A 24,089-nucleotide genomic window follows, 5' to 3' on the forward strand; every position below is an offset into this window, starting at 1 on the left:
CCGGCTCTGTCTCTACTTGTGGGAAACAAGGGCGTCTGAGCCCAGCCTGGTCAGGGCCTCCAGCTTCAGCCCATGGGTGCCTGGCTCCTAGGAAGGGACATGGCCTGGATGCCGTGGGGCGCTTCCAGGTGTGTGTGGAGAAGTGTGATATTCCTGGGTCCTTGTTTGTCACCTCCTCGTCACTCTGCAGAAGGGGGACAGAGTGTGCCCACCTGGCCGAGGACCTCCAGGGAGATGGACCTGACGTGAATGCCCTGTTCTGGCAACTTGTGGGTGGGAGGCCTGGGGCCTGGAGGATGTCCTTCCAGCACCCAGCCGGAAACCAGAAAGGAGGCGGCAGCTCTGGTTGAGTTAGTGGCAGCTAAAACGCTCCCGGTCTGTTTATTGGCCACATGAGGTGGTCGTCAGAAGGCTAGTTAGAAGGTAATCTCGGGAACTAGTGTGATAAATGCCCGGAAGCACGAGGGGTTCAACAGCAGTGAACACGGCAAAGTGTGTGGGAAGCAGGGCTCCTGGGCAGAGTCCCGAGCCGCAGGCCTGGCTCCGGCCACAGGCACACGGCCCCAGCGCCCGCCAGCTCAGTGGAGCTGAGCATCCAGCTCGTACTTCTCACAGAACTTGTCAGTGAAGGGGATGCAGGTGAGGAACTCACACCACTCGCAGCGGACAGGGTAGAAATAGAAGAGGACCACCAGGCCAGCCAGCAGGCCCAGGAAGACCAGCTGAAAGACGATGATCTGGCAGCGCTTGCGGTACAGGTCGAACTTGCCGAAGCTAATGTAGGGCAGGAAGGCAAAGGAGAGGAAGAGACCGCTGATGAAGCCTGAGATGTGGGCGAAGTTGTCGATCCAGGGCAGCAGGCCGAAGGTGAAGAGGAAGAGCACCACGGCCAGCAGCTTGAAGAAGGCGCGCCAGGGCCGCGCCAGAATCTGCCAGCTCTGGAAGAGCTCCACGAAGAGGCAGGCCAGGATGCCAAACTGCGAGCCAGCTGGGCCCACCTGGAGGTGCAGGTGACCCTGAGCCAGTGGGCCGGGGCAGGCCACCCGCCACCCTCCGTTGGCCCAGGGTAGATCAGGACAGGAGCCCCAGGCGGGACAGGGCATGGCAGGGACTCGGGTCTGCTGGACCCAGTTCATGCTGGGCAGCACGTGGGGGGCAGCCTTACCTCTGCCCGGTATGGCAGGAAAATGGCACTAGCCAGGTTACCAGTGACGCCACTGAGCAGGTAGATGATGGCTATGCGGTGCCAGCCCGCCAGCTTCTCCAGGTCTCGCAGGACTGTCATCTGGAAGCAGACGGACACCAGGCAGTGCAGGACCCTGTGGGGAGGGGGCACTCAGCAAGGAGCACTGACCAGCTAGTCCTGGGGTCCCTGGGACCACCTCCTCCCCCCAGCCCCCACAGCCCACGGGGTGTCACTTGCCCAGCGTGCAAGAAGAGGGACAGCCACAGGCGGTAGAACTGGTCAGGCACCTCGGGGTTGAGGAAGGGCAGGAGCCCACACACGTCGTCCATGCAGTGCACCTGTGCAGAGTGACCGTGAGCACCGGCCACGGCCACAGCACGTGGAGGGACCCTCCCCCAGAGGCCTACCTGGGAGCAGAGTGTGGCCTCCTCGTGGAAGTAACCCCTCATGAAGTCACAGTACTCCCGGGAGGTGATCTCACACCTGGAAGGTCAGGCCAGAGCTGAGAGGACTCCCAGGCTCAGGTTTTGGCCCCACTCGCCCACCTTGTTGGCCTGGATAGGTCCGGCCCCTTCCTCACCCCACGCCCCCCGGGATCCTGGGTCGTTTTGGACTGGATATGGGAGCAGGCCCAGGGCAATGCTGTGTGTCCAGGACTGGGGCACCCCTACCTGCCCTTGGTGCCGATGCAGCAGGGCCGGCCCGTGATGACGCAGTCCATGTGCGGGTGGTTGGTGTGGTTCCCAGCACTGCTTTTGGTGCAGATCTGGGTCACAAATGGGGATGAGTTGGGTCAAGGTCACCCCTAATCTTGGGCCCCACACCACGCTTGGTTGGAGCAGAGATGGACAGGCTCCTAGGGTAGGAGACAGGCCCCTGTTGGCCTCAAGCAGGTCACAAACCCTGGGCCTCAGGGCATCTGTCAAATTGGCATGATGTCACTTGACTTCTTAAGGCTCCACCTGGTTCTACTTAGAAAGGGAGGCTGTAGTGGATGGACCGGCTGGCTGAAGGCCAGGGCAGAGCATCTGAAAACGGGGTGGTCCCTCGGAGACCTCTGGCATCACTGATGGGTGAGATGTGGATTCCTCCCCAAGACAGTAAGGTGGCTCCCGAACAACCCCTCCACACCAGCTCACCGGCCACTTGGTGATGTCATCTGGCCACTCATGGGGGTCCTCAGAAGAAGGCTCATCACACACCCTGCACGAGCCCAGGGTGTGGTCAGACCTTACTCTGAGCCCTTGGCTTAGCACCCTCCCGCCCTCCTGGACAATAAGGAGACAAATTATACCTCCCTCCACCCCCACTCCCAGGGGAGACATGGACGAACGGAGGTAGGGGGCGCAGCAGGACTGACCTGGGATCCTGGTGGCAGACAGAGCCGTACCGCCTCTTTTGGCCAGCAAGGTCTGGGGCACTGGGATGCAGGGGCCACTTCACCCACACTGCCAGCGTGGACTGTGGGAGGACATGGGCTCAGCCCTGGTCTGAGCCCACCATCCCACCGTCTCCAGGGGGCCAGGATCAGAGACCCTGAGCTCCTCCCTCTGGTTCTACACACCCGAGTGCCCTGCAGCCCCTCCATGAATTTGCACTCGGGAAACTGCTCGCATGTTGGGAGATTGTTATGAGTTCAAGAGCATAGTTCCTATTAGCTTGAAAACAGAAACCACCCGTAGGCAACTGGTACAAACTGGGAGCTCCACATTAGATGATAAAAACTTGGATGAAGTTGTTTAAAATTTAGTGAGAAAAGTAAGGCAATACCACTTACATAAACTTATGACAGGTGCCCCAAAACAAGATGGAAGTGAGAAGGCCACACCCAAATTAAAAACATGCAGAATTCCCTGGTGGTGCAGTGGTTAGGACTTGGTCCTTTCACTGCCAGGGCCTGGGTTGGATCCCTAGTCCAGAAACTAAGGTCCCCCAAGCCCTGCCGCTCGGCCATTTAAAAAAATAATAAAATTAAGGACACACAGTCTGCAGGGGGACCAGCCAGAGGTGGAGGGATGGGATAAGAAGGAAAGACTGAGGTGAGGGGCCTTGCACAGACGGACGGCATCGTGTGCTGAGAACCAGGGGTTTAGGACAACTCAACAGCTCTGCCTGAGTCCCAAGGAAACGAGGTGCAGACAAGGGTGCGAGCTGAGCTGTGGGCGGGCACTCACCGAGCACTCCTCCTCCGAGGTCTGCACGCAGCCTGACCGGTCGTTACGCACGCAGCAGGCCGAGTGCTTCTCGCGCTCGCGCGCAGCATGGATGAAACTATGCACCTGCGGGTCCTGGCGCATGCACGGCGAGAACTTGGCACCCAGGTGAATGAGGGCCTCCTGCGGGGAGGACGATGTAGCTGCGGCTGGGCCTCGCCGAGCCCAGGGCCCCGCCCCGCCCTGCCCTCACCGGGCCCCGCCCCCGCCCCGCCCTGCCCTCACCGAGCTGGGCCCGATCCAGAAGTTCTCCTGTTGCACGTACTTGACATTCTCGTAGACCCCACGGTTGCGCAGCACCTGGGAGGTGGAGAGAAGATAAGACGGAGCTCGGTCGCGCCCCCTCCCGTCAGAGTGGGCGGGAGGGAACCCAGACTTCGCAGAGCGGGGCCAGGAGGGCACCCGGAGGGCGCCGGGGCTCACCGAGTCTACGGTCTCGTGCTGTGAGAAGCCCACGGGCGCCACGCCATAGATGCACACGGCTAGAATGGTGACGAGCGAGTGCACGAAGGTCAGCCAGTAGGTGAAGAAGGGCCTGCGGGGCAAAGCGTCAGCAGAGGCGCCATCCCCAACCTGGAGCGCCCGCGCCCACCTGGAGCCATGCCTGCCCTAACCCCTCCCCTCGTGGCCTACCTGTGGTCGTCCATGTCCTCAATCTGGCGTTTGACATAGCTGTCTATTCGCTTGCGGTAAGTGCGGTTGGTTAGCCGGCCCACCATGCCCAGCCCGTACGGCCGCTTCTCCCTGGCAAACAACTTGCGCACCGGCATCGCGATGCGCTGGCCCCGCCGCTGCCCCGCCGTGCTCACCACCTCCTGCCGCAGCCGCACCTTGGGCTGCGGGGCCGCTGCGCCGCCCTCCTTCTGCTTGCGCCAGCCACGTTCCAGGGGCCTGGGGAGGGAGGCACTGTCACCGCCAGCCCCAGAGTGCCCACACGCTGCTGTCCATCCCCCGCGGGGCCAGGACGACCCTCCGAATCTGTCCTGCTCCCATGTGTAACAGGCTGAAGTCAGGCCCGCCGAGCAGAAGCAGAGCGGCCCGAGCCACTTTCGGGATGGCAGGCAGGTGGGGTCAGACCTACATCTGTGAGTATTAACGACGCCACCTCTTCGCCTGCTGGATCCTCTCCAGGCTGTGGGCTCTGGGACCGCCAGCCTCCTCCAGGGATGAGCAGCCCAATTTGAATGGTGCCCAGCCCTGGGGCCCCCAAACCTAGTTGCCAAGCTGGGTTCCCAGTCCATGAGATGACCGCCCCCGCCCCGGGGGTCCCCTTGGGTGTCATGCCTTGGAGCAGCTGCTCCTGACAGCCTGGGGGCTTTTCCCCCACGGAACTCGCAGGGAGGCACTCACAGCATCAGGTGGCTGCGCTCCAGCTCGCTGCGGTCCAGGGCGCCGCCCGTGAGGTCCACTTGCTCTGGGGCTCGCTCCCAGTCTTTAAGCGCTGCCTCCGATGGGGACTCGAACACCTCGTCCGGGTAAGTGGACAGCTCCTCGTGGAGGACACCTTCCTGAGCAAACACGCGCGGTCAGCGTGGGAAGCTTAGGCAGAGGGGTCAGGGTGATGGCACCAGGCTCTTACCCGAGCAAAGAAGGACGTGTCCAGCTCGTCAGGGAAGTCAGCCGTGTCCTCTTCCAGGAAGCTGGCAGGAGTGAAGCTTCGGCGCTGGGCGCGGCGTAACGTGCCATCCCTAACCGAGCGACCCTGCCAGCGAGGGAGTAAGCACGCGGCTCCGTGTAACCCACTCGCCCCCAAACCCCACCTGGGCCCCTGCACCCACCTTCACCAGCGCAGCAGCTGCCCGGAAGCTCATCTTGGCCACCGACTCGCGCTTGCGCCGCCGCGGGAGCCGGTTGAAACCGGAGCGGGAGCTGGAGAAGGAGCAGAGGGAGGCGGCACCCGGCGTGACGGGCGTGTGCGGGGCGCTCGGGCCGTCGGCGGCATCATCCGCCAAGCGGAAGGCCCGGCCCCGGGCCAGGGGGTCTACGATCTGGAGGAAGGGAGGAGATGCCAGAGTTGGGGCTGGGTCTGGCCAAGGGGGCTCCTTCCCCACCCCAGATCCCACTGTGGAGAACACAGCTGCTGTTCAACCCCCCACCCAGCGGGCCCCTGGACAGCTGAGTGGGTTCTGCCGCAGCCCAGTGCACCCAGGGCCCCCTCTCCGCCTGCATTTGTGTTACAGCACTGTCCATCCCGCGATGCTTCCGGTCCAGACGCTGGCCAAGGCTCAGTCCCAGGTCCCTGTCTTCCCTCAGGAGCCCCTCATCCCAGAGAGCATCTTAGGTGCCTTTACAGGAGCATCCAACCACCATCCAAATCCAGGAGCTCCCAGGGACCGCCTTTGCTCGGGCTGGCTGTGTCCCCAGCCCCGCCCAGAGGAGCTGAGTGAGGGGCCCATGGGAGGGCATACCTTCTGCATGCCCAGCTGGCACGGCCCCACGTACAGAGGAGGCGGCGTCTCGGTGCTGGTCAGCGACACGTTGTCCTGGCTAGGCAGGTCTAGCTCGCGGATGACCTGGGGCTTCAGCTTCCCGTAGCGCTGGCTGCAGTGGCGGATGCTCTTGCGCTGCCACTTCTGGGTGCTGTCACTGTCCTTGCTCACTCCAAACCAGTCGGCCGTGCCCCTGCAGGGGAAGGAACTCAGCAAGGGTGCCCGGCGGTCCCCTCCCCCGGCCCGGGCCTCAGAGGAGCTCCCCCTCGGCATGCCTGCCGCAGGCCTCCAGACCCTCCAGGGGCCCAGGTGGGCTGTGGCTGATCAAGGGGAGAAGAGGGTTCTGGCCCTGGCCACCCCCGCACAGTCAGCCAACTCCAAACTGCCACCAGAGACGGCAGGCCTGGGTGAAACGGGTGTTTCACACAAGCCCTCTCGCCATCCTTGAGGCAGGGATTTCTGGAGAGACACCGAGGCTAGACAGAGGTCAGATTTCAGCCAGCCGGAGCGTGGCCATGAGCAGCAGCTGGGCCTGGCACATGGCAGAACCCAGGAAGCGGGTGCCGCAGCCCCGGGCAAGCTGCCCACGGCCCTCGGACATGCAAGCAGAAATGCTGCTGCGCCTGCCGTCAGGAGCCCTGGGGACACCAGCAACGCTGGCAGCTCCGGGGGCACACAAGCCATGCTCACGCTCGCGGACGCCAGCACACGCCTGCCCTGCCCACGGTACCTGAGCAGGGACCGAGAGAGACGGGCGCTGCGGGAGGGCCCTGCGGGCAGCGGGGGGCCCAAGGGAGGCAGAGTGTGGATGTGCCCGGAGCGCACCCGGCGGCTGTCCAGGGCCAGAGCGTTGGGTGGGGAGACAGAGAGGAGAGAGGAGGTGCTGGGGGCAGAGAAAGGAGCAGGCAACGGCAGCCAGCCGCAGAGCAGGGGAGCGGGGATGCAGGATTGAGAAGGTCCCCGCCCCGCTCCCAGCCCCTCGGCCCAAAGGGACCCTGTGTGCTGCCTCTGCCCCAGGGCCCCACCCGCCCCAAGCAGCCAGGACAGCCCAGTACCTGCGGATGGTCTGTGTGATGGACATCTGGCGCTGTAGCACCGGCCGCCGGGGCTCCTGGTGGGGCGAAGGGACGCGGGCGGGCTCGGCCGGCATGCTCACACTCCGCAGGAATGCCTGGCGTCTCAAGGGCTGGGCAACGGGGTCCCAGTGAGGGCACTGGACAGGCTGGACCCGCAGCCCCCGCTGCCCAGGGCCTACCTGCAGGAAGCTGGGCTCCTCTGCTGCCGGGGGCACCACGGCCGGGATGTCCAGCTTCAGCCACGGCGGCTTCTTGTGCTGCAGGCTGCTGCTGCTGTCCCTGCGGGCCTCGCCCATGGTTCAGGCAGACTAGGCGGGCCTGGGGTTAGGACACAGTGCTTTACTACTGCTGTGGGCCTGGGTTCAATCTCAGGTCGGGGATCAGGGATCCCAAAGCCATGCAGCACAGCCAAAACACAACACGGACAGGTCTCTGCGGGTCCCCAGGCCCAGGCCCGGGAGGTGGGAGGGTCAGTGATAACCAGAAGAGACGGCCCCAGCACAGCTCAGCACCCACGGGCTCACTGCCTGTCTTGACGTCTCAAGACACCACCGGGCACACACTGGGTCCCCAGACGACAGACATTCATGTGACAAACAGTTCAGGACCCACCATGAGCCACTCACAGGTGCTCAGGACTCACTGGTGGACAGTGAGAAAAGAGGAATCCAAAACAAAGTTCCTGCACTGCTGGAGCTTGGAGTCCAGACAGACAGCAAGCCAACGTGGACATACAGTGCGCTAAAGGTTGCAAAGTGTGACGGGAATAAAATAGCATGTGCCAGCTGCCTGCCTGTGAGGAAGCCTTTCGTCAGAGTAAAGACTCGCAGCGTGATCCAGAGAGCACGGCCACGGGCAGGCTGCTCCCCACACAGGGGATGGCCGGGGCAGAAGCGTGAGGAAGCGCGAGGGCTGAGAAGCCAGCCTGGTCTGTACACGGGGCGAATCCGAGGGTGGACTTCAGTCTCCTAGCCACCACGACAGCTGCTCCAGAGACGGAGGGCCCACTATGTCCACGACAGGCTGCAGGGACCCTCCCTCTCTCTGAGGCGGGACCACCTGGTTTCCCAGAGGCCGAGGGTTCCTACAGCCAGGTGCTTGCATGCATGCCAAGTCGCTCTGGTGTCTCTTTGCGACCCTATGGGCTGTAAGGAGCCAGGTTCCTCTTTCCACGGGATTCTCCAGGCATACTGGAGTGGGTTGCTGTGCCCTCCTCCTGGGAATCTTCCCAATCCGGGGACTGAACCCACGCTTCTTAAATCTCCTTCATTGGCAGGGGGGTTCTTTACCATTAGCACCAGGCGGGAAGCCAAGGGACCTCCTCCTGAAAACCACCTAGTGGAAGCGCTGCTATCACCACCAGGGGGCGCCACACACCAAGAAACTTAAGCAAAGACGCTCCCTGGGGGCTCAGACCACACAGAATCTGCCACAAGGCAGGAGGCCAGGGTTCCAACCCTGGGTGGGAAGATCCCCTGGAGAAGGAAATGGCTACCCACTTCAGTCTCCATGCCTGGAGAATTTTTCTATGCATGGAGGAACCTGGCAGGCTACAGTCCACGGAGTTGCAAAGGATCAGACACGACTGAGCAACTAACACTTGCACTTTGCTCAGCGCCACCCAAAGCGCCTACAAACAGCAAAACTAGTGGAGGTGATGGAATTCCAGTTGAGCTATTTCAAACCCTAAAAAATGATGCTGTTAAAGTGCTGCGCTCAATATGCCAACAAATTTGGAAAACTCAGCAGTGGCCAAGGACTGGAAAAGGTCAGTTTTCATTCCAATCCCAAAGAAAGGCAATGCCAAAGAACGTTCAAAGCGAAAGTCCCTCAGTCGTGTCCAACTCTTTGTGACCGCATGAACTATACAGTCCATGGAATTCTCTAGGCCAGAATACTGGAGTGGGTAGCCTTTCCCTTCGCCAGGAGATCTTTCCAACCCAGGGATCAAACCTAGGTCTTCCGCATTGCAGGCAGATTCTTTACCAGCTGGGCCACAAGGAAAGTCCAAGAATACTGGAGTGGGTAGTATTCTACCCACAAACTGTGGAAAAATCTTCAAGCGATGGAAATACCAGACCACCTTACCTGCCTCCTGAGAAATCTGTATGCAGGTCAAGAAGCAACAATTAGAACTGGACATGGAACAACAGACTGGTTCCAAATTGGGAAAGAAGTATGTCAAGGCTGTATATTGTCACCCTGGTTATTTAACTTATATGCAGAGTACATCATGCAAAATGCCAAGCTGGATGAAGCACAAGCTGGAATCAAAACTGCAGAGAGAAATATCAATAACCTCAGATATGCAGATGACACCACCCTTATGGCAGAAAATGAAGAAGAACTAAAGAGCCTCTTGATGAAAGTGAAAGAGGAGAGTGAAAAAGTTGGCTTAAAACTCAACATTCCAAAAACAAAGATCATGGCATTTGGTCCCATCATTTCATGGCAAATAGATGGGGGAAACAATGGAAACAGTGACAGACTTTATTTTTGGGGGCTCCAAAATCACTGCAGATGGTGACTGCAGCCATGAAATTAAAAGATATTTGCTCCTTGGAAGAAAAGCCATGACAAACCTAGGCAGCATAGTAAAAAGCAGACATTACTTTGCTGACAAAGATCCATCTAGTCAAAGCTATGGTTTTTCCAGTAGTCATGTGTGGATGTGAGAGTTGGACAATAAAGCTAAGTGCCAAAGTATTGGTGCTTTTGAACTGTGGTGCTGGAGAAGACTCTTGAGAGCCTCTTGGACTGCAAGGAGATCCAACCAGTCCATCCTAAACGAAATCAGTCCTGAATATTCATTGGAAGGACTGATGCTGAAGCTAAAGCTCCATTACTTTGACCACCTGATGGAAAGAGCTGACTCATTAGAAAAGACCCTTTGGCTAGGAAAGATTGAAGGCAGAAGGAGACGAGAGAGGATGAGATGGTTGGATGGCATCACCAACTCAATGGACATGAGTTTGAGCAAGCTCCAGGAGTTGGTGAAGGACAGGGAGGCCTGGCGTGCTGCAGTTCATGGGGTCGTAAAGAGTCAGACATGACTGAGCGACTGAACTGAACTGACCCTAAGCTGGGCAGGGCCCAGGACCCAGAGCTGAGGGCTTGATTTGGTCTACCCCAGCCTAGCCATGGGGCCATGAGGCAGTAGCCACATAAGCAGGGCTCCTTGGCACTTACTTCCCTCTTCACAAATCGGCACTTTTCGGGCAGGTCTGCTTCCCTGGCCCCAGAGAAGAATCACAGGGCCTGGAAACACTACACATGGACATCACCAGGTGGGAAACATCGAAATCAGACTGATTATGTTCTTTGCAGCCGAAGACAGAGAAGCTCTATACAGTCAGCAAAAACAAGACCTGGAGCTGACTGTGGCTCGGATCATGAGCTCCTTATTGCAAAATTCAGGCTGAAATTAAAGAAAGCAGAGAATACCACTAGGCCATTCAAATATGACATAAATCAAATCCCTTATGATTATACAGTGGAAGTGACAAACAGATTCAAGGGATTATATCTGATAGACAGACTGCCTCAAGAACTATAGACAGACTGCCTGAAGAACTATGGACAGAGATTCGTAACATTATACAGAAGCCTGTGATCTAAACCGTCCCAAAGAAAAAGAAATGCATGAAGGCAAAGTGGTTGTCTGAGGAAAGTAGATAGAAAAAATACTGAGAAAGAAGAGAAGTGAAAGACAAGCAAGACGAGGAAGGATATACCCACCTGATGCAGAGCTCCAAAGACAGCAAGGAGAGATAAGAAAGCAATGCAAAAAGAGAGACGATAACAACAGAATGGGAAAGACTAAAGATCACTGCAAGAAAACTGGAGACATCAAGAGGACATTTCATGCAAGGATGGGCACAATAAAGGAGAGAAATGATAAGGACATAACAGAAGACAAGATTAAGAAGAGGTGGCAAGAATACACAAAAGAACTATACAAAAAAAGGTCTTAGTGGCCCAGATAATCCTGATGGTGTGGTCACTCACCTACAGCCAGACATCTTGGGATATAAAGTCAAGTGGGCTTAAGGGAGCATCACTACCAACAAAGCTAGTGGAGGTGATGGAATTCCAGCTGAGCTATTTAAAATCCTCAAAGATGATGCTGTGAAAGTGTACCACTCAATATGCCAGCAAATTTGGAAAAGTGAGCAGTGGCCACAGGACCGGAAAAGGTCAGTTTTCATTCCAATCCCAAAGAAGGGCAATGCCAAAGAATGTTCAAATTACCATACAATTGGCTCATTTTGCAGGATAGCAAGGTAATAAGCAAAATCCTTCAAGCTAGGTTTCAACAGTACAGGAACTTCCAGATGTAGAAGATGGATTTTAAAAAGGCAGAGGAACCAGAAATCAAATTGCCAACAGCCATTGGATCATAGAGAAAGCAAGGGAACTCCAGAAAAACATCTACTTCTGTTTCACTGACTATGCTAAAGCCTTTGTGTGGCTCACAGCAAACTGGAAAATTCTTAAGAGATGGGAATACCAGACCACCTTACGTGCCTCCTGAGAAACCTGATGCAGGCCAAGTGGTAACAGTTAGAGCTGGGCGTGGAGCAGCAGACTGATTCGAATTGGGAAAGAAGGGCGTCAAGGTTACCGATCGTCACCCTGCTTATTTAACTTACATGCAGAGTATATCGTGCGAAATGCTGGGCTGGATGAATCACAAGCTGGAATCAAGATAGCCAGGAGAAATATGAACAACCTCAGATATGCAGATGACACCACCCTTATGGCAGAATGTGAAGAGGAACTAAAGAGCCTCTTGATGAAGGTGAAAGACAAGAATGAAAAAGCTGACTTAAAACTCAACATTCAAAAAAGTAAGATTGTGGCATCCAGTCCCATCACTTCATGGCAAATAGAAGGGGGAAAAGTGGAAACAGTGACAGATTTTATTTTCTTGGGCTCCAAAATCACTGTGGACAGTGACTGCAGCTGCGAAATTAAAAGATGCTTGCTCATTGGAAGGAAAGCTATGACCAACCTAGACAGCATATTAAAAAGCAGAGACATCACTTTGCTGACAAAGGTCCATCTAGTTAAAGCTATGGTTTTTCCAGTAGTCATATATGGACGTGAGAGTTGGACCATAAAGAAGCTTGAGCACTAAAAAATTGATGCTTTTGAACTGTGGTGCTGGAGAAGACTCTTGAGAGCCCATTGAACTACAAGGAGATCCAACCAGTCCATCCCAAAGGAAATCAGTCCTGAATATTCATTGGAAGGACAGATGCTAAAGCTGAAGCTCCATTACTTTGGCCACCTGACGGGAAGAGCCAACTCACTGGAAAAGACCCTGATGCTGGGAAAGATTGAAGGTGGGAGGAGAAGGGGGTGACAGAGGATGAGACAATTGGCTGGCATCACTGACTCAATAGACATGAATTTGAGCAAACTCCGGGAGACAGTGAAGGACAGTGAGGCCTGGCGTGCTGCAGTCCATGGGGTCACAAAGAGTCATGACTTAGCAACTCAGCAACAACAACAAGCAGAGACGGTCCTTGCACAACGAGGCCAAGGGGAGCAGGGGCGTTGTGGAGACTCTCACTTTCTCAGCCTCTCAAAGCAACCCAGACCCTGACAGATTCTGACCTGCGGGGTCTGCGGCTCACCCACCGAGGTCGCGAGACACAGCCTCTACTTCCGAGCCTCCCTCTCAACTGCCTGGAGAGATACAGAGAGAAGACTTTACGCATAGCAAAACTGAGGCCTAGGAAGGGAAGCTGGCCTTGCCCAAGGTCACATATTCATGGCACCATAACTAGAGACGCAGCTGCTACTGGCTCTGCACAGACCAGGGAAGGGACCCCGCTCGAAGCCTCCACCAGCTCGCTATGGACCTGAAGGCAGGTCTGACATGAGGGTGTCTTGACTGAGAACTGGGTTCCTCTGGGGTCTGAACCAGGAGACCAACTCTCAGCGTCCAACTCACACCACCACCCAGCCCAGACTTGCACGGCTGTGGCCAAGCAGGCCTCCCATCCTGGGAGGCGGCGTCCTCGTCATCCGCCAGCCCCCCTCCACAGGTCAGGGAGACTGTGAGCTGCCCTGTGGGCAGGACACTGGTCTCGAGCACCAGCGATGGAATCTCAGACAGTGCTGGACACGCTGGGAAGAGAGAAGAAGCTCAGCAGCTGCAGGGCTGGGACGACACTCTGGGTCACCTCCTGAGCCGTGACTGGGCCGGGGCTGCCAGCTGGAGACGCGAGCAGTCAGACCCCTCAAATGGTGCTACGCCCCTGGGGCCTTGTGGGGAGGGGCCAGAAAGGACAGGACCCCTTAGCATATCAGGTGGAGGCCCTGGTACCGTCAGCCTGGCCCTGCCACCCAACCCCATGGCTCACATAGCCTCATACGCTCCTGGTAAAGCTTCTGCGAGGTCCGGATAGGAACCCGCAGGTGGGGTGCCGGGGTCTGACCCCTGCAGAAGCTTCCGCACACACACCCAGAACATCTAGATGCCACAAGATGGTCCTCCATTCAGGAGAGCCAGAAACCCCTGCCCGCTGGTGGGCGCACACCACCACCCACACCTGTGACCCTCCAAGGCCCCTCCTCACAGCTGGCTCCCCCAGGACACACATTCTGCCCACGGGGTCACCCTGCCAGGGCCTGGATCCCCCTGGCTTGGTCGGGACCACATCCACACGTGTGCTGTCCAGTCCTGCCACACCAGGCCCACAGTGCCCAGGGCAGGCCCACTCCAGAGCCACGGCTCAGCGACCATCTCGGAGTATGGGCTAACAGGGGCCAGGCCCCATGAAGCAGGGTGACGGGAAATTCCTGAAGATGCCCCTTCACCGGGGCCTGGGAGGAGCTACCATATGACTGGGGAGGTGGTGGGAGGGGGCGGGAGGCACACAGAGGAGCTGGGCACCCCCTGCCCCCACCAGCCAGGGCCACCAGACACAGGAGCCTCTCACGAGGAAGGCCCCAGCTCCCTCCTGGACACACAGACCTCCGGGTGCCCACCCCCCTCAGCACCCACCGCGTCTGGGGCCAAGGCTGGATGGCGCTCCAGATGCCACACAGCTCCTTGCCCCCAGAGCTGCGGGTTCCCAGCCTGACCCGCCCTGTGTAACCAGTCCCCCCGATCCCCTCAACCCATGCCAAACTCTGGACCTCAAGCGGGTGGGGTTCACAGGCAGGGTTGGGAGTGGCTCCACAGTGGGCCCCAAGGGCGTGGGGGAGGGACAGGCCCAGGCCGGACAAAGAGTCTGGGCTAGAAGGGGACAGCGCCCGCCCAGAGTCTGGGCTAGAAGGGGACAGCGCCCGCCCAGAGGAGACAGTGGCGCAGTGTCTGGGTCTCCCCGGGCACACAGGGGCTCTTGTTCCTAGACGGCCCCTGGGGGGTCTCCCTACAGCAGCCCCCTCCACTGCCCCCAGCACAGGGAGAGACCTCAGGCCAGGGAGGGCCTGCCTGCCACGGTCACGGCATCTGACTCACTCCAGCAACACTCTCGGCCGCCCCAATGGGCCCAGACCTACCAGGGACTCCCAGACAGGCCCAGGGAAGCACAGGGAGGGACGGCGCCGCAACAGCAGCTCAGGAGCTCGAGGCGACGCTGGGGGGGCTGGGGGCCACCACAAGGCCCACTGTAAGCAGGAACCAGCAAGGCAGAGGGCTAGCGGGAGGGGGCAGGCCCCCCAAGGACCAGCCGCGGCTGATCTGGCAGTGACCCCCGGGGGTCCTGGGCAGGGGCCCGGTAAGTAGGAGACAGAGCGGGAGCCTGGCCTGAGACAGGGTCCTGACCCAGCTCCCTTCTGCCACCTGTAACCCTGAGCAAGCCTGAACCTTCCCCTCTGAAAACCGGAGACCACAGCAGAGCCTGGGACACACAGGTGCTCAAGAAGCAGCAGCTGATTCAGAAATGGCTCTGCCTGCCAGTGTAGGAGATGAGGGTTCGATCCCTGATCCGGGAAGACCACACATTCCCCGGAGCAATAAGTCCACGTGCCGCAGCTTCTGAAGAGCCCATGCTCCGCAAAAAGAGCAGGCGCTGATGAAGCCCGTGCATGTCAAGAGTGCCCCCGCTGGCCGCGACTAGTGAAGAGCCCACGCGGCAACACAGTCAAAAATAAACACATGAAAGTATTTTTTAAAAAAACATGCTGGACCTAAAAAGAATATAATATTGTAAGTCATCTATGAAAGAGAAAGTGAAGTCATGTCCAACTCTCTGTGACCCCATGGACTATAGCCCACCAAGTTCCTCCATCCATGGGATTTTCCAGGCAAGAGTACTGGAGTGGGTTGCCATTTCCTTCTCCAGGGGATCTCCCCGACCCAGGGATCAAACCCGGGTCTCCCACATTGCAGGCAGACGCTTTACCCTCTGAGCCACCAGGGAAGCCCTTAAGTCATCTGTACTTCAACTAAAAAAACAAGGAGCAGGCTGGTGATGCCTGCCAGCTGTGGGGAGCTCCCTGAGGAGGGCCCAAGAGCAGAGCGTATCAGAGCACGGGGCGTGGGATGACCCGGGCGACACCCTTCAGAGAGGCTTGGTTTGGGAAGGTGTAGCCAAGAAGCAGGAGGAGATGGGGGAGAGGTTCCGGCCCACCCAGGCCTGGACAGGCCACAGCTGGGTTAAACCTGGAGCCTTTGCTTTCTCACTGAGGCCTGCCCCGCACACCTGGAGGACAATGCTGACCAGGGGCATCTGGAGGCCAAGTGGGTGGCCCGGCCTCGGGACCAGAACCACAAGCTTGGGGCCAACCCTGCCCCGGGGACCACCGGCCACCAAGGTCAGCTGCAGCAAATGGCCCCACCCCAGGATACCCAGCCCGACGTGACCCCAGCTCCCCTGCGCGTGGTCCCAGGAGGGGCCAGCTCCTCTGACCTCCCTCTGTGAGCCCTGATCTTTGACCCTCAGTCTCCCGTTTGACCCAGAGTCTGACGCCCAGCCCCAGGTCTCCCTTGGGAGTTTTGACTCCGGTCCCCCACCACGTGCTGCTCTGGTAAAGCGGAAATGAGCTGGCTCCTCTGAGCATCTTGAGCTCGACTGTTCCCAGCATCTTGTTGGGAATGACCCTGGGCAGGCCCTCACGCTCCTCACCCCCCGCCAGTGACCCTCCACTTTTCTGTGGAAGATATGAGGTTCAAAAGGGAGCAGGGCAGACCTGAGACCTGGCCCCTGGCTTGCTCGGTGCCCTGTGCCATCCCTAGGAGGAAAACGGATCCCTAAGCCCCAGGCACCCACACCAGTTGTCACCCCAAATGAACCCGCAGGGCACCAGCCAGAACCACAGGAGACTCCCTGCTTTAGAAAGCCCTGAAAGGACTGCCCTGCGAGGGTGATGCAGGAAAGGGGGCATGGCCCTATGACCAGGCACTGCCCAAAGGCTCGGCAGACACAGATGGCCTAGGGGGTCACTGGCCACCAATTAAAGCCTATGACGCAGCTGGGCCTAACAGGGCAGACGCACCCTGGGATTGGGAAGCACCAGGCTCAGAAAGCTCAGGGGACCCGTCTGTGCCACATGGCCAGCTCCAAGGTAGGGCAGGGACTTCGATATAACAGGTTCTGGGTGTGACAATCTGGTATCTAACTGGACCTTGGGAGTCAAGTTGCAAGCCCGCCTCTATCTGTGGAGTGGAAAGACCCAAATCCCATCAACAGGCCCAGACAGAGGGCAGACGAGCAGCCTGTCACCAGAGGCCCCAGAAGTGCTCCTGGCCAGCCCCACAATGTGCTCCCAGTGCCCACACAGCCTCGGGCTCAGCAGCCCTGCCCAGGACAATGCAGCTGGGGGATCGCACCCTCGAGGCCACAAGAGGGGACGCCTCGCCCCTGAACTCTACTCCTGGAGCAGGAGAGGCTTCAGCTGGCAGAAGCCTGGCACACCTGCCTCAAACCCAACACTGGCTAGCCCCGCTGACCTGTCACAACCCCTGCAGGAGTCCTCTGCGTCCACCTTACAGATCAGGAAACTGAGGCTCAGAGAGGCCGGTCACCACCTGCGGTCACCCAGCCTCCAAGCAGTTGGGCCATGTCTGCCCAGGAGCTGGGGAGGGGGCCATGGTCCCCTGGGGAGGGGCAGATCATCTGGGATCCTCAGGCTGGGGGAGCCAACAGCCCCTCTGAGACCCCCATGCCTCCACCCAGAGCATCTCAACTCAGGGAAAAGGGAGCCACCCTCACACACCCAACCCAGAAAACAGGCAGCCGCTAAGGAATCTGATCCTTGGGCTGAAAGTAGATCCTGTCACAGACACCGAGGTGGGGGAACCAGAGCTGGGGAGGGGTGGGCAGGCAGAGGGAGCCCCTCATATCTGGGGAGAGGCGCTACAGGAGGTGCCCTGAGCAACAGCTTGAGTCCAGAGACCCTGAGAGGGGCCCGGGAAGGCAGGCACGACCTGGGTGATCCTTCTGAACCACGGGGTCCCCTGGACTATGCACTGCCAAGGGCAATGGTTCGCCAGCCAGCCTGCGAATGCTGGACGGGGAGCGCTCTCACTGCAGTGCTCCAGGCCTGGGCCCTCGGTCAGCACTCTGGGAGGGAGCCTGGGGCCCTGGCACCTTTCATCCAGGGTCACCCCGCTACAAGCCCTACTGGTAGCCCCTGCTTTTCTCAAGGAAAAGGACCCAGCTTGCCCAAAATAACTCGGTGGCAGGGGCTCAGCCTCAGGGAACCCTTGGGCCCTGGCCACCTGCTGGGTCGTCCAGGTTGTCCCAAGCTCTGGGTGGGGGCTAAGGGGGCTGGGGCTGGCCCCACCGGGGTGGGGAGAACCCAGAATCTACCTGGGCCAAACCTGAAAAGCCAGTTTCATCCTAGAATCTCATCTGCCAGGAAGTCCCCAGTGGGGGTTGGGGGACCTTTCCCAACACAGAGCTAGGGCCTCCAGATCCAGACCTCGCTCACCCGGATACACAGATACACACCCCCAAACTGCATACCCGGAGGAGAAACTCTGGTCAGGGACAGGTGGGCCCCCAGCAGGGCGGGCAGCCAGGCCCCCCAACCCAGGGTCCTGAGCACCTGGGATCCAGCCATCTCCCCAGCCAGGAGACAGCCTGCTTCCCAGCACGGGGTAGTGGCCACAGGCTCAGGCCCTGGCCTGGTCCTCTTGGCCACCGAGCACAAGGTAGGAAGACGCCTGGCAGCTTCCCGCGTTGAGAGGCAGGATTGTGAAGCTGAAGGTGGGCCAGTCCCTCCCCAAACCCCATCTCCACAGCTACTGCTATTGCGGAAGTTAGTCCCATCCCCAGGGAGGACGGCTGGGACAGCGACGATCCGGAGAAGTCCCACCCAGAAGTCCCACCCTCCGAGCTGGAGTTTCGACTTGAGACACCACCCACTGGCGGAGGCCGGGCAAGAAAGCGTAAAGGGCGGGGGGAGGGTACAGCTCAGAGGCGCCTGGGGACACCCGGACCACGAGCCCTCCCGCTGCCCGGACCCTCAGCTGTCGGGCGGGGGCTGGAGCCGAGCTGTCCGGCCGGGTCAGGCAGCCGCCCGGACGCGCTAATCCGGCCACGGGCTATTTTTGCGGTCCGCCGAGTTAGGAATCCGGGGCTGGGCCGCCTCCTCCTCGCGCGGCTCGGGAAACTCCGGGAAGGAAAGTCCGGCCGTCTCGGGCGGAGACTCCTCAAAGCCGGGACGCGGCCAGACTCCCGCCGCTCTGAGCGGTTCCGGCGGCGGAGGGCTGGGGACCGGCCCTGGCGCGGCGGACGCCGTCTCGGGACCCACCCGGCCCGCGCCCCGCGTGCAGCCCCGCCCAGCGCGCTCACTCACCACTGCCGCCAGCGCCGGGAGTCCCGGGGGTCCTGAGGGCTGCGGGGAGGGGCTGCAGCCGCCGGCCCGAGGGCGCCCGCGCCGAGTCCCCGCCCGCCCGTCCGGCCCGCCCGTCTGCCGGGGAATGCCATGGAGCGAGGGGCGTGCGCGCCGGGGGCGGGCCCGGCTGAAGGGGGCGGCCGCGTGACTCAGGGCTCAGGAATGCGTGCGGCCCGCCCCGCCAGAGCCACCTCCTCCGGGAGGACGGCGGGGACAACTCTGGCTGGGGGTCGAAAGCGCTTTGGTCGGGGCAGGAGGACCTGGTGGCCCAGCTGGACCAAATCTGATGGTCAACCTCACCCGCTCCCGGACCCGGAGTGAGTCCTGACCTTAGCAGATGCTTTGACTTGTGCTTGCAGAGTGGGGAGTCCGGGAGACAGCCCCGTATCTACAGGGACCCAAACCCCCAGCCTCCTCCAAGGCCGGGCTGCCAAGTCTCTCACTCTAAGTCCCTCGGAGCTTCCCTGGCACACACATACCCCTGCTTTCATACGCTTACACACACACGCTCTGCTTCTGTAACCCAGCTTGCCTCTTGCATAGTATAGATCACCTAGATCAGCTAGTTTTGGGGAAAATGGAAACGTACAACAATTCTAGGAACTAAAACATCTCGCTCACCCTTGCCCCTGCTTTTGCAGTTGTCTAGCCCCTGTAACCTTAACTGTGCTTGTCTGTGTAAACGGCAGGCAGTCCCCTACCCCCTCCCCATCCTGGGCGCCCAAAGTATCCAACAGACTGCTGCTGCTGCTGCTGCTAAGTCGCTTCAGTCGTGTCCGACTCTGTGTGACCCCATAGACGGCAGCCCACCAGGCTCTGCCATCCCTGGGATTCTCCAGGCAAGAACACTGGAGTGGGTTGCCATTTCCATCTCCAATGCATGAAGTGAAAAGTAAAAGGGAAGTCGCTCAGTCGTGTCCTACTCTTAGAGACCCCATGGACTGCAGCCTACCAGGCTCCTCCGTCCGTGGGATTTTCCAGGCAAAAGTACTGGAGTGGGGTGCCATTGCCTTCTCCGTCCAACAGACTACAGAACACAGACCCGGAATTGGGACCCAATAAAGGAACTGTACACCCAACAGTCAGGGCTCGGAGCTTGTGTGCTAACTCCTCTGGGCCCGCAGCAGAATAAACCCAAGTTCTCCAACTCTCCGGAGAAGGCAATGGCAACCCACTCCAGTGTTCTTGCCTGGAGAATCCCAGGGACGGGGGAGCCTGGTGGGCTGCAGTCTGTGGGTTCGAACAGAGTCGGACACGACAGAAGCAACTTAGCAGCAGCAGCAGCAGCAGCTCCAACTCTCCGAGTGTCACTTGGTTTCTCGATTGCTAGTTTCTACAACATACCCGCTCACACTCAGGTTTGCCCCCGTATTCCTTCACCCACTCCTGTTTACAGACTCCCATACCCACACCTACGCATACACAACTGTAACACTTCCATGCTCACTCGCACACTTACACACGTGAACACAACCACTGATGCCTACTTACACTCAGTTGCACTCAAACCAAAGGCAGGACAGGAGCCGTGACCTCCTCCCAGGCCCCGTGCTCCCCGCCCGCTGGAGCCTGCCTCCCCCAGCAGGCGCCCCCCGTCAGGTTGGAGCCCCACAGCAGAGGCAGCAGCACCCGCTGTGTGCTCTCCCTATCTTAGAGCTCACCCGCCAGCCCGGGGCCCATCTCTGCCGCCCTGAGCTGGACACAAGGTAGCCTGAGGGCTGAGGCTGCTGCAGGGAGTCTGCCTGCATCCCTCTCTCCTGACACAACCACCAGAGACAGACCCCGGAATGGGCCCAGCTAACCGGGAGCCACACGTTGGGGAGGGGCACAGGCTTCCTCAGAAGCAAACCGGGGACCAGGGGTCCTAAAGACCCCTCCCACTGGGTGCAGATTCCTGAGGCAAAAAGGCCCAGCCCCTCCAGCCTCAGAGGCCCCATATGTGTCTTCAGGGGCCCTTTGCTGGCCTGGGACCAGGAGGCAGTGGTCTTCTCTGAAGAGAGGAGCTGCCACGGTCAGGTCAGTAAGCTAAGCCCAGGGCATGGCTTCAGACAGTGCCCTGGTCCTTGCCCACACAGAAAATAAAGTGGACTAGTTGAGGTTGGTCACTGGAGCCTGGGAGAGGGACAGAACCCTCTGATTGACTGCCTGTCCACACTGCCAGACGGGACAGCATGGTGTCTGCACACTCTGGGTCCTTTGTGAACTCGAGGAAATCAACACAATTCTTGGGTTGAGGGAGACAATGAAAGCTTCGGAGGGGCCACAGGAGGGTCCTTCAAGGGGAGGGGGGTGTGTGACCCAAGAACCTTGGCTACACCACCTCCCCGTCCGTGCAAGGCTCCCAGCCAGAGACAGGACAGTCTCTCCACACCTGGCATTCCCCACCCTGCCAGGAGTAAGCCTGCCCTGTCCACCTGGATGCCCAGCCTGGCTGCCAGGGCCGGAGCTGGTGGTGTCCTCTCTGGAGCCCAGCGCCTGGGCTCACCTCCAGCGCTTGCCAAGGCCGGGCGTCCAGCCTGACAGGTCTCCCTTCAGCGGGTGCTGCAGGGCATCCAGAACCCCTCCGTGACCCAGACTCTCGTTCCCAGCAGCCAGGAGCTCGGCCAGAGCAGGCCCTCAGCCAGGCCTGGGCCCACCTCCTAGTCCCTCCCGCCGCAGCACTCCCACCCCAGCCAGCACCACCTCGAGTTGTCCTCAGTGAGTGCAAGCTGCCTTTCCGAAGAGGGTGGCCCCCTCCTGCTTCCTTTGGGCTGCCTCCACGGGACCCTCTCTGTCCCCACGCCTGTGAGACCCCAAGCAGCCTCTGCTGCAGGCCCTTGCCCCTCACAAGTGTGGCTGCCACGTCCACCCTGGCAGGCAAGCCCAGGAGTCCACAGGTTCTCAGCCCACCAGGCCTCCTGAGCAGGACCCTGACGCCAGAAGGACAGTGTGAGCAGAGGCACGGACCCCGGCCACAGGGACACATGCCCAGCCTCACTGCCCTGTGCTCTGACGGAGGCACTCCTGACACGGAGGACCAGCTCCCAGTCCCTCTTTCATCTTTTCTGAGGCCCTGGAAGGAGGAATCCACTGCAGCCGCCTCGGATGTGTGCAGGTGACAGGCTGGCCCAGTGTGTGGACCACTCCCTGCCTGCGGACGGCTCTAGGACCTGAGGGGGTGGGGGCCCGACCACTGAGAGGCACCCCTACCAGCCATTAGGGGTTAGCTCAGCAGGCCCGCCTGAACTCTGGGGGCCTGCATGAGCTCAGGACCAGCCCCTGGCTATTTGGGGAAGAGGCAGCAGTGGGCCAGGCCAGCCAGGGGCCTGAAGTCACTGGCTATTTGAGGCAGCTGCCCCTCCCCACGTCTCGGGGCCGGGCAAGGGGGCCCTGAGCATCCGGCCCCCAGGGAGCAGCATTGGCAGCACAGCCCCAGGAAGGGGCGACGCGGCCAGGGGCTGCCCGCGCTGCCCGAATGCCCCGGGCCCGTCGGCCACAGAGGCCCCTGCCCAAGGCGGCCCCGCTGCAGCCTCAGGGACAGCGCGGCCCCTCTGGCAGCGTTCGCTGCCCCCACACAGAGGCACAGAGAGAAGGCCCACGAGCATGTGCTAGGTGGGAGCTCGTGGAGCCATTGTCCTTTCAAGGCTCAGGGACCGCCATTCCCTCCAGGGCGTGGGGCAGCTCCCCTGGGCACCAACCCCTTTCAGAGCACTGAGGGCTTCCGCCAAGGAGCCTCTCCCAGCCCAGCAGGCAGGCACCCTGGGGACAGAGGAGAAGGTCCTAGTCCCGTCCCCCTGCTGAGCACCCGTTTCTCACCCCGGCCAGCCCGCAGCCCGCCCTGTAGGCCACAGTGGGAACGCGCAGCCCACCACCTCACCACTTCCTGCCTGCGGTGCAGCCTCAGACCACAAAGCAGGAAGTGGGGGGCCGGGGCGGGAGGGGGCAGAGGTTGTGCAAGGCCCTGCACTTGGGCTGAACATCTGGAGAAGGGGCTGCTGGCTCCAGCCCCGTCTCCTCCCTCTGGGCTGCCCTCCAAACCTCTCTTCGTCTTCAAGTTGGGGATAAGACACCCTGAAGGAATGTGTGAACTCCCGAGATTTCTACAAGGTCCACGCACCATTCGTGAAATTGAAGTGAAAACGAATCCAAAACAGCAGCCACCATGCCCCTGGCCCCCCCAGGGGGATGGGCCCAACTGCAGCCTCAGCTTGCCTCAGGGCAGGGGGAGGGAGGCTGGGCACACAGGAAGGCCGGAAGGGGGGGGCATTGTTAGGGCAGAAAGGCTGCAGCGGGTGAGGAGGGAAGAAGGGTGGGAGTCACATCCAGGCCTGCCTCACAAGTTCCCACTGACGACACACTGCCCACCCCCGGAAGGAAGCAGCCCTTGGTGCCACACACAGCTGGGCGGCTTCCAGCAGGCGCTGCAAGGCTGCCCCTCCCTCCGCAGGAAGTCCCCGTGGGGGCCCTGGGAGGTGGGGGTGCACAGCTGGGCCAGGGCCTGGGCCTGTGCTGGAGCTGAGCCCCTGGGCTGGTCTGAGGAGGAGGAGGAGGTGCTGGAGACCAGGGCTCTCCGAGCTGGACTTGCTGACCAGGCGCCATGCACATCCTGGCCCGTCACAGGCCCTGGTACCTCCCCCTACCCCCACACCATCCTCTGCCCAGCAGCTCCCCAAGGCCCAGTGGGCGCCCCTCACAGGGCCAGGGTGACCCGGTCAGAGAGCTCAGGCCACGCTCCAGGGCAGAGCTGTTCCCTACGCTGCCCAAAAGGGCAGTGATGCACCTCACAGCGCCCCCAGCCGCTGCCCTGCAGTAAGGGTGGTCAGAGGTCTCCACAGCCCTCCTGCTGGCCTGACTCCACTCCAGCCCGCTCACCCCCAGAACTGTGCAGGCTCCTCTCAGCATCCTTAGGTGGTGGGAGGGGTGGGGGCCCCACTACTGAGACACTGTCCTGGGACCCACTCCTAAGTGTTGGGAGTGGGGGCGCTTCCAGAAAGGCCTGGGTCCACCTCCTGGACAAAGTCTTCCTGGCCCACTCCGTCATCCAATCTATCCTCTCCACCCAAATGCCCCCTAGGTAATGCGCGTCCGCAGTCCAGGAAGGCGTGTCTCAAAGACCAGGGCTCCCATGCCCCCTCCCTCAGGCGCACTCCACGTGCACCCCAAAACCACCACACCTCCAGCCGGGGCCCAGTCAAGGCTCCTAAGAGACCAGGCCTCTTGGAGGTCTGACAGACCAGCCGGTGGAGGCGTGCGTTCTGCGGCTGGGCTGCGTCGGGGAGGGTGGACCAGGATGCAACTGTGGCGCGGAGAGGGGGGGCATGCCACTGGGAGAGGTGAGGAGCCCGGGGCTCCCCTTCACCCCAGCTGCCTGCTCCCCCTCACACTGCAAGCGTTCTAGCAGCCG

General features: G+C 60.2%; 1 protein-coding gene across 8 annotated transcripts; it reads right to left on the reverse strand.

Annotated features, from left to right (window-relative positions):
• Nucleotides 1-346: 346 nt before the first annotated feature.
• On the reverse strand, nt 347-18,758 carry RHBDF1 (rhomboid 5 homolog 1). Of its 8 annotated transcripts, XM_061400527.1 has the most exons (20): nt 18,668-18,757; nt 12,527-12,598; nt 7,084-7,222; nt 6,884-7,014; nt 6,559-6,660; nt 5,808-6,021; nt 5,178-5,387; nt 4,979-5,101; nt 4,750-4,907; nt 4,033-4,290; nt 3,823-3,934; nt 3,625-3,699; nt 3,361-3,522; nt 2,547-2,647; nt 2,326-2,389; nt 1,858-1,952; nt 1,594-1,669; nt 1,424-1,524; nt 1,166-1,319; nt 347-998 (listed from the first exon to the last, which is right to left on the reverse strand). In XM_061400527.1, exons 3-20 carry the CDS (start codon nt 7,198-7,200, stop codon nt 579-581), a joined length of 2,673 nt encoding a protein of 890 aa, XP_061256511.1. In that variant the 5' UTR covers nt 7,201-7,222; nt 12,527-12,598; nt 18,668-18,757; the 3' UTR covers nt 347-578. The 8 variants fall into 8 exon arrangements, with proteins under 8 accessions (XP_061256511.1, XP_061256512.1, XP_061256516.1 ...); XM_061400528.1 differs by lacking the exon at nt 12,527-12,598 and having other exon boundaries at nt 18,668-18,758; XM_061400532.1 differs by lacking the exon at nt 6,559-6,660.
• Between the last annotated feature and the right edge of the window lie 5,331 nt (nt 18,759-24,089).

This window comes from Bos javanicus, chromosome 25 (genome assembly GCF_032452875.1).
Source record: "Bos javanicus breed banteng chromosome 25, ARS-OSU_banteng_1.0, whole genome shotgun sequence".
Taxonomy (NCBI): Eukaryota; Metazoa; Chordata; class Mammalia; order Artiodactyla; family Bovidae; genus Bos; species Bos javanicus.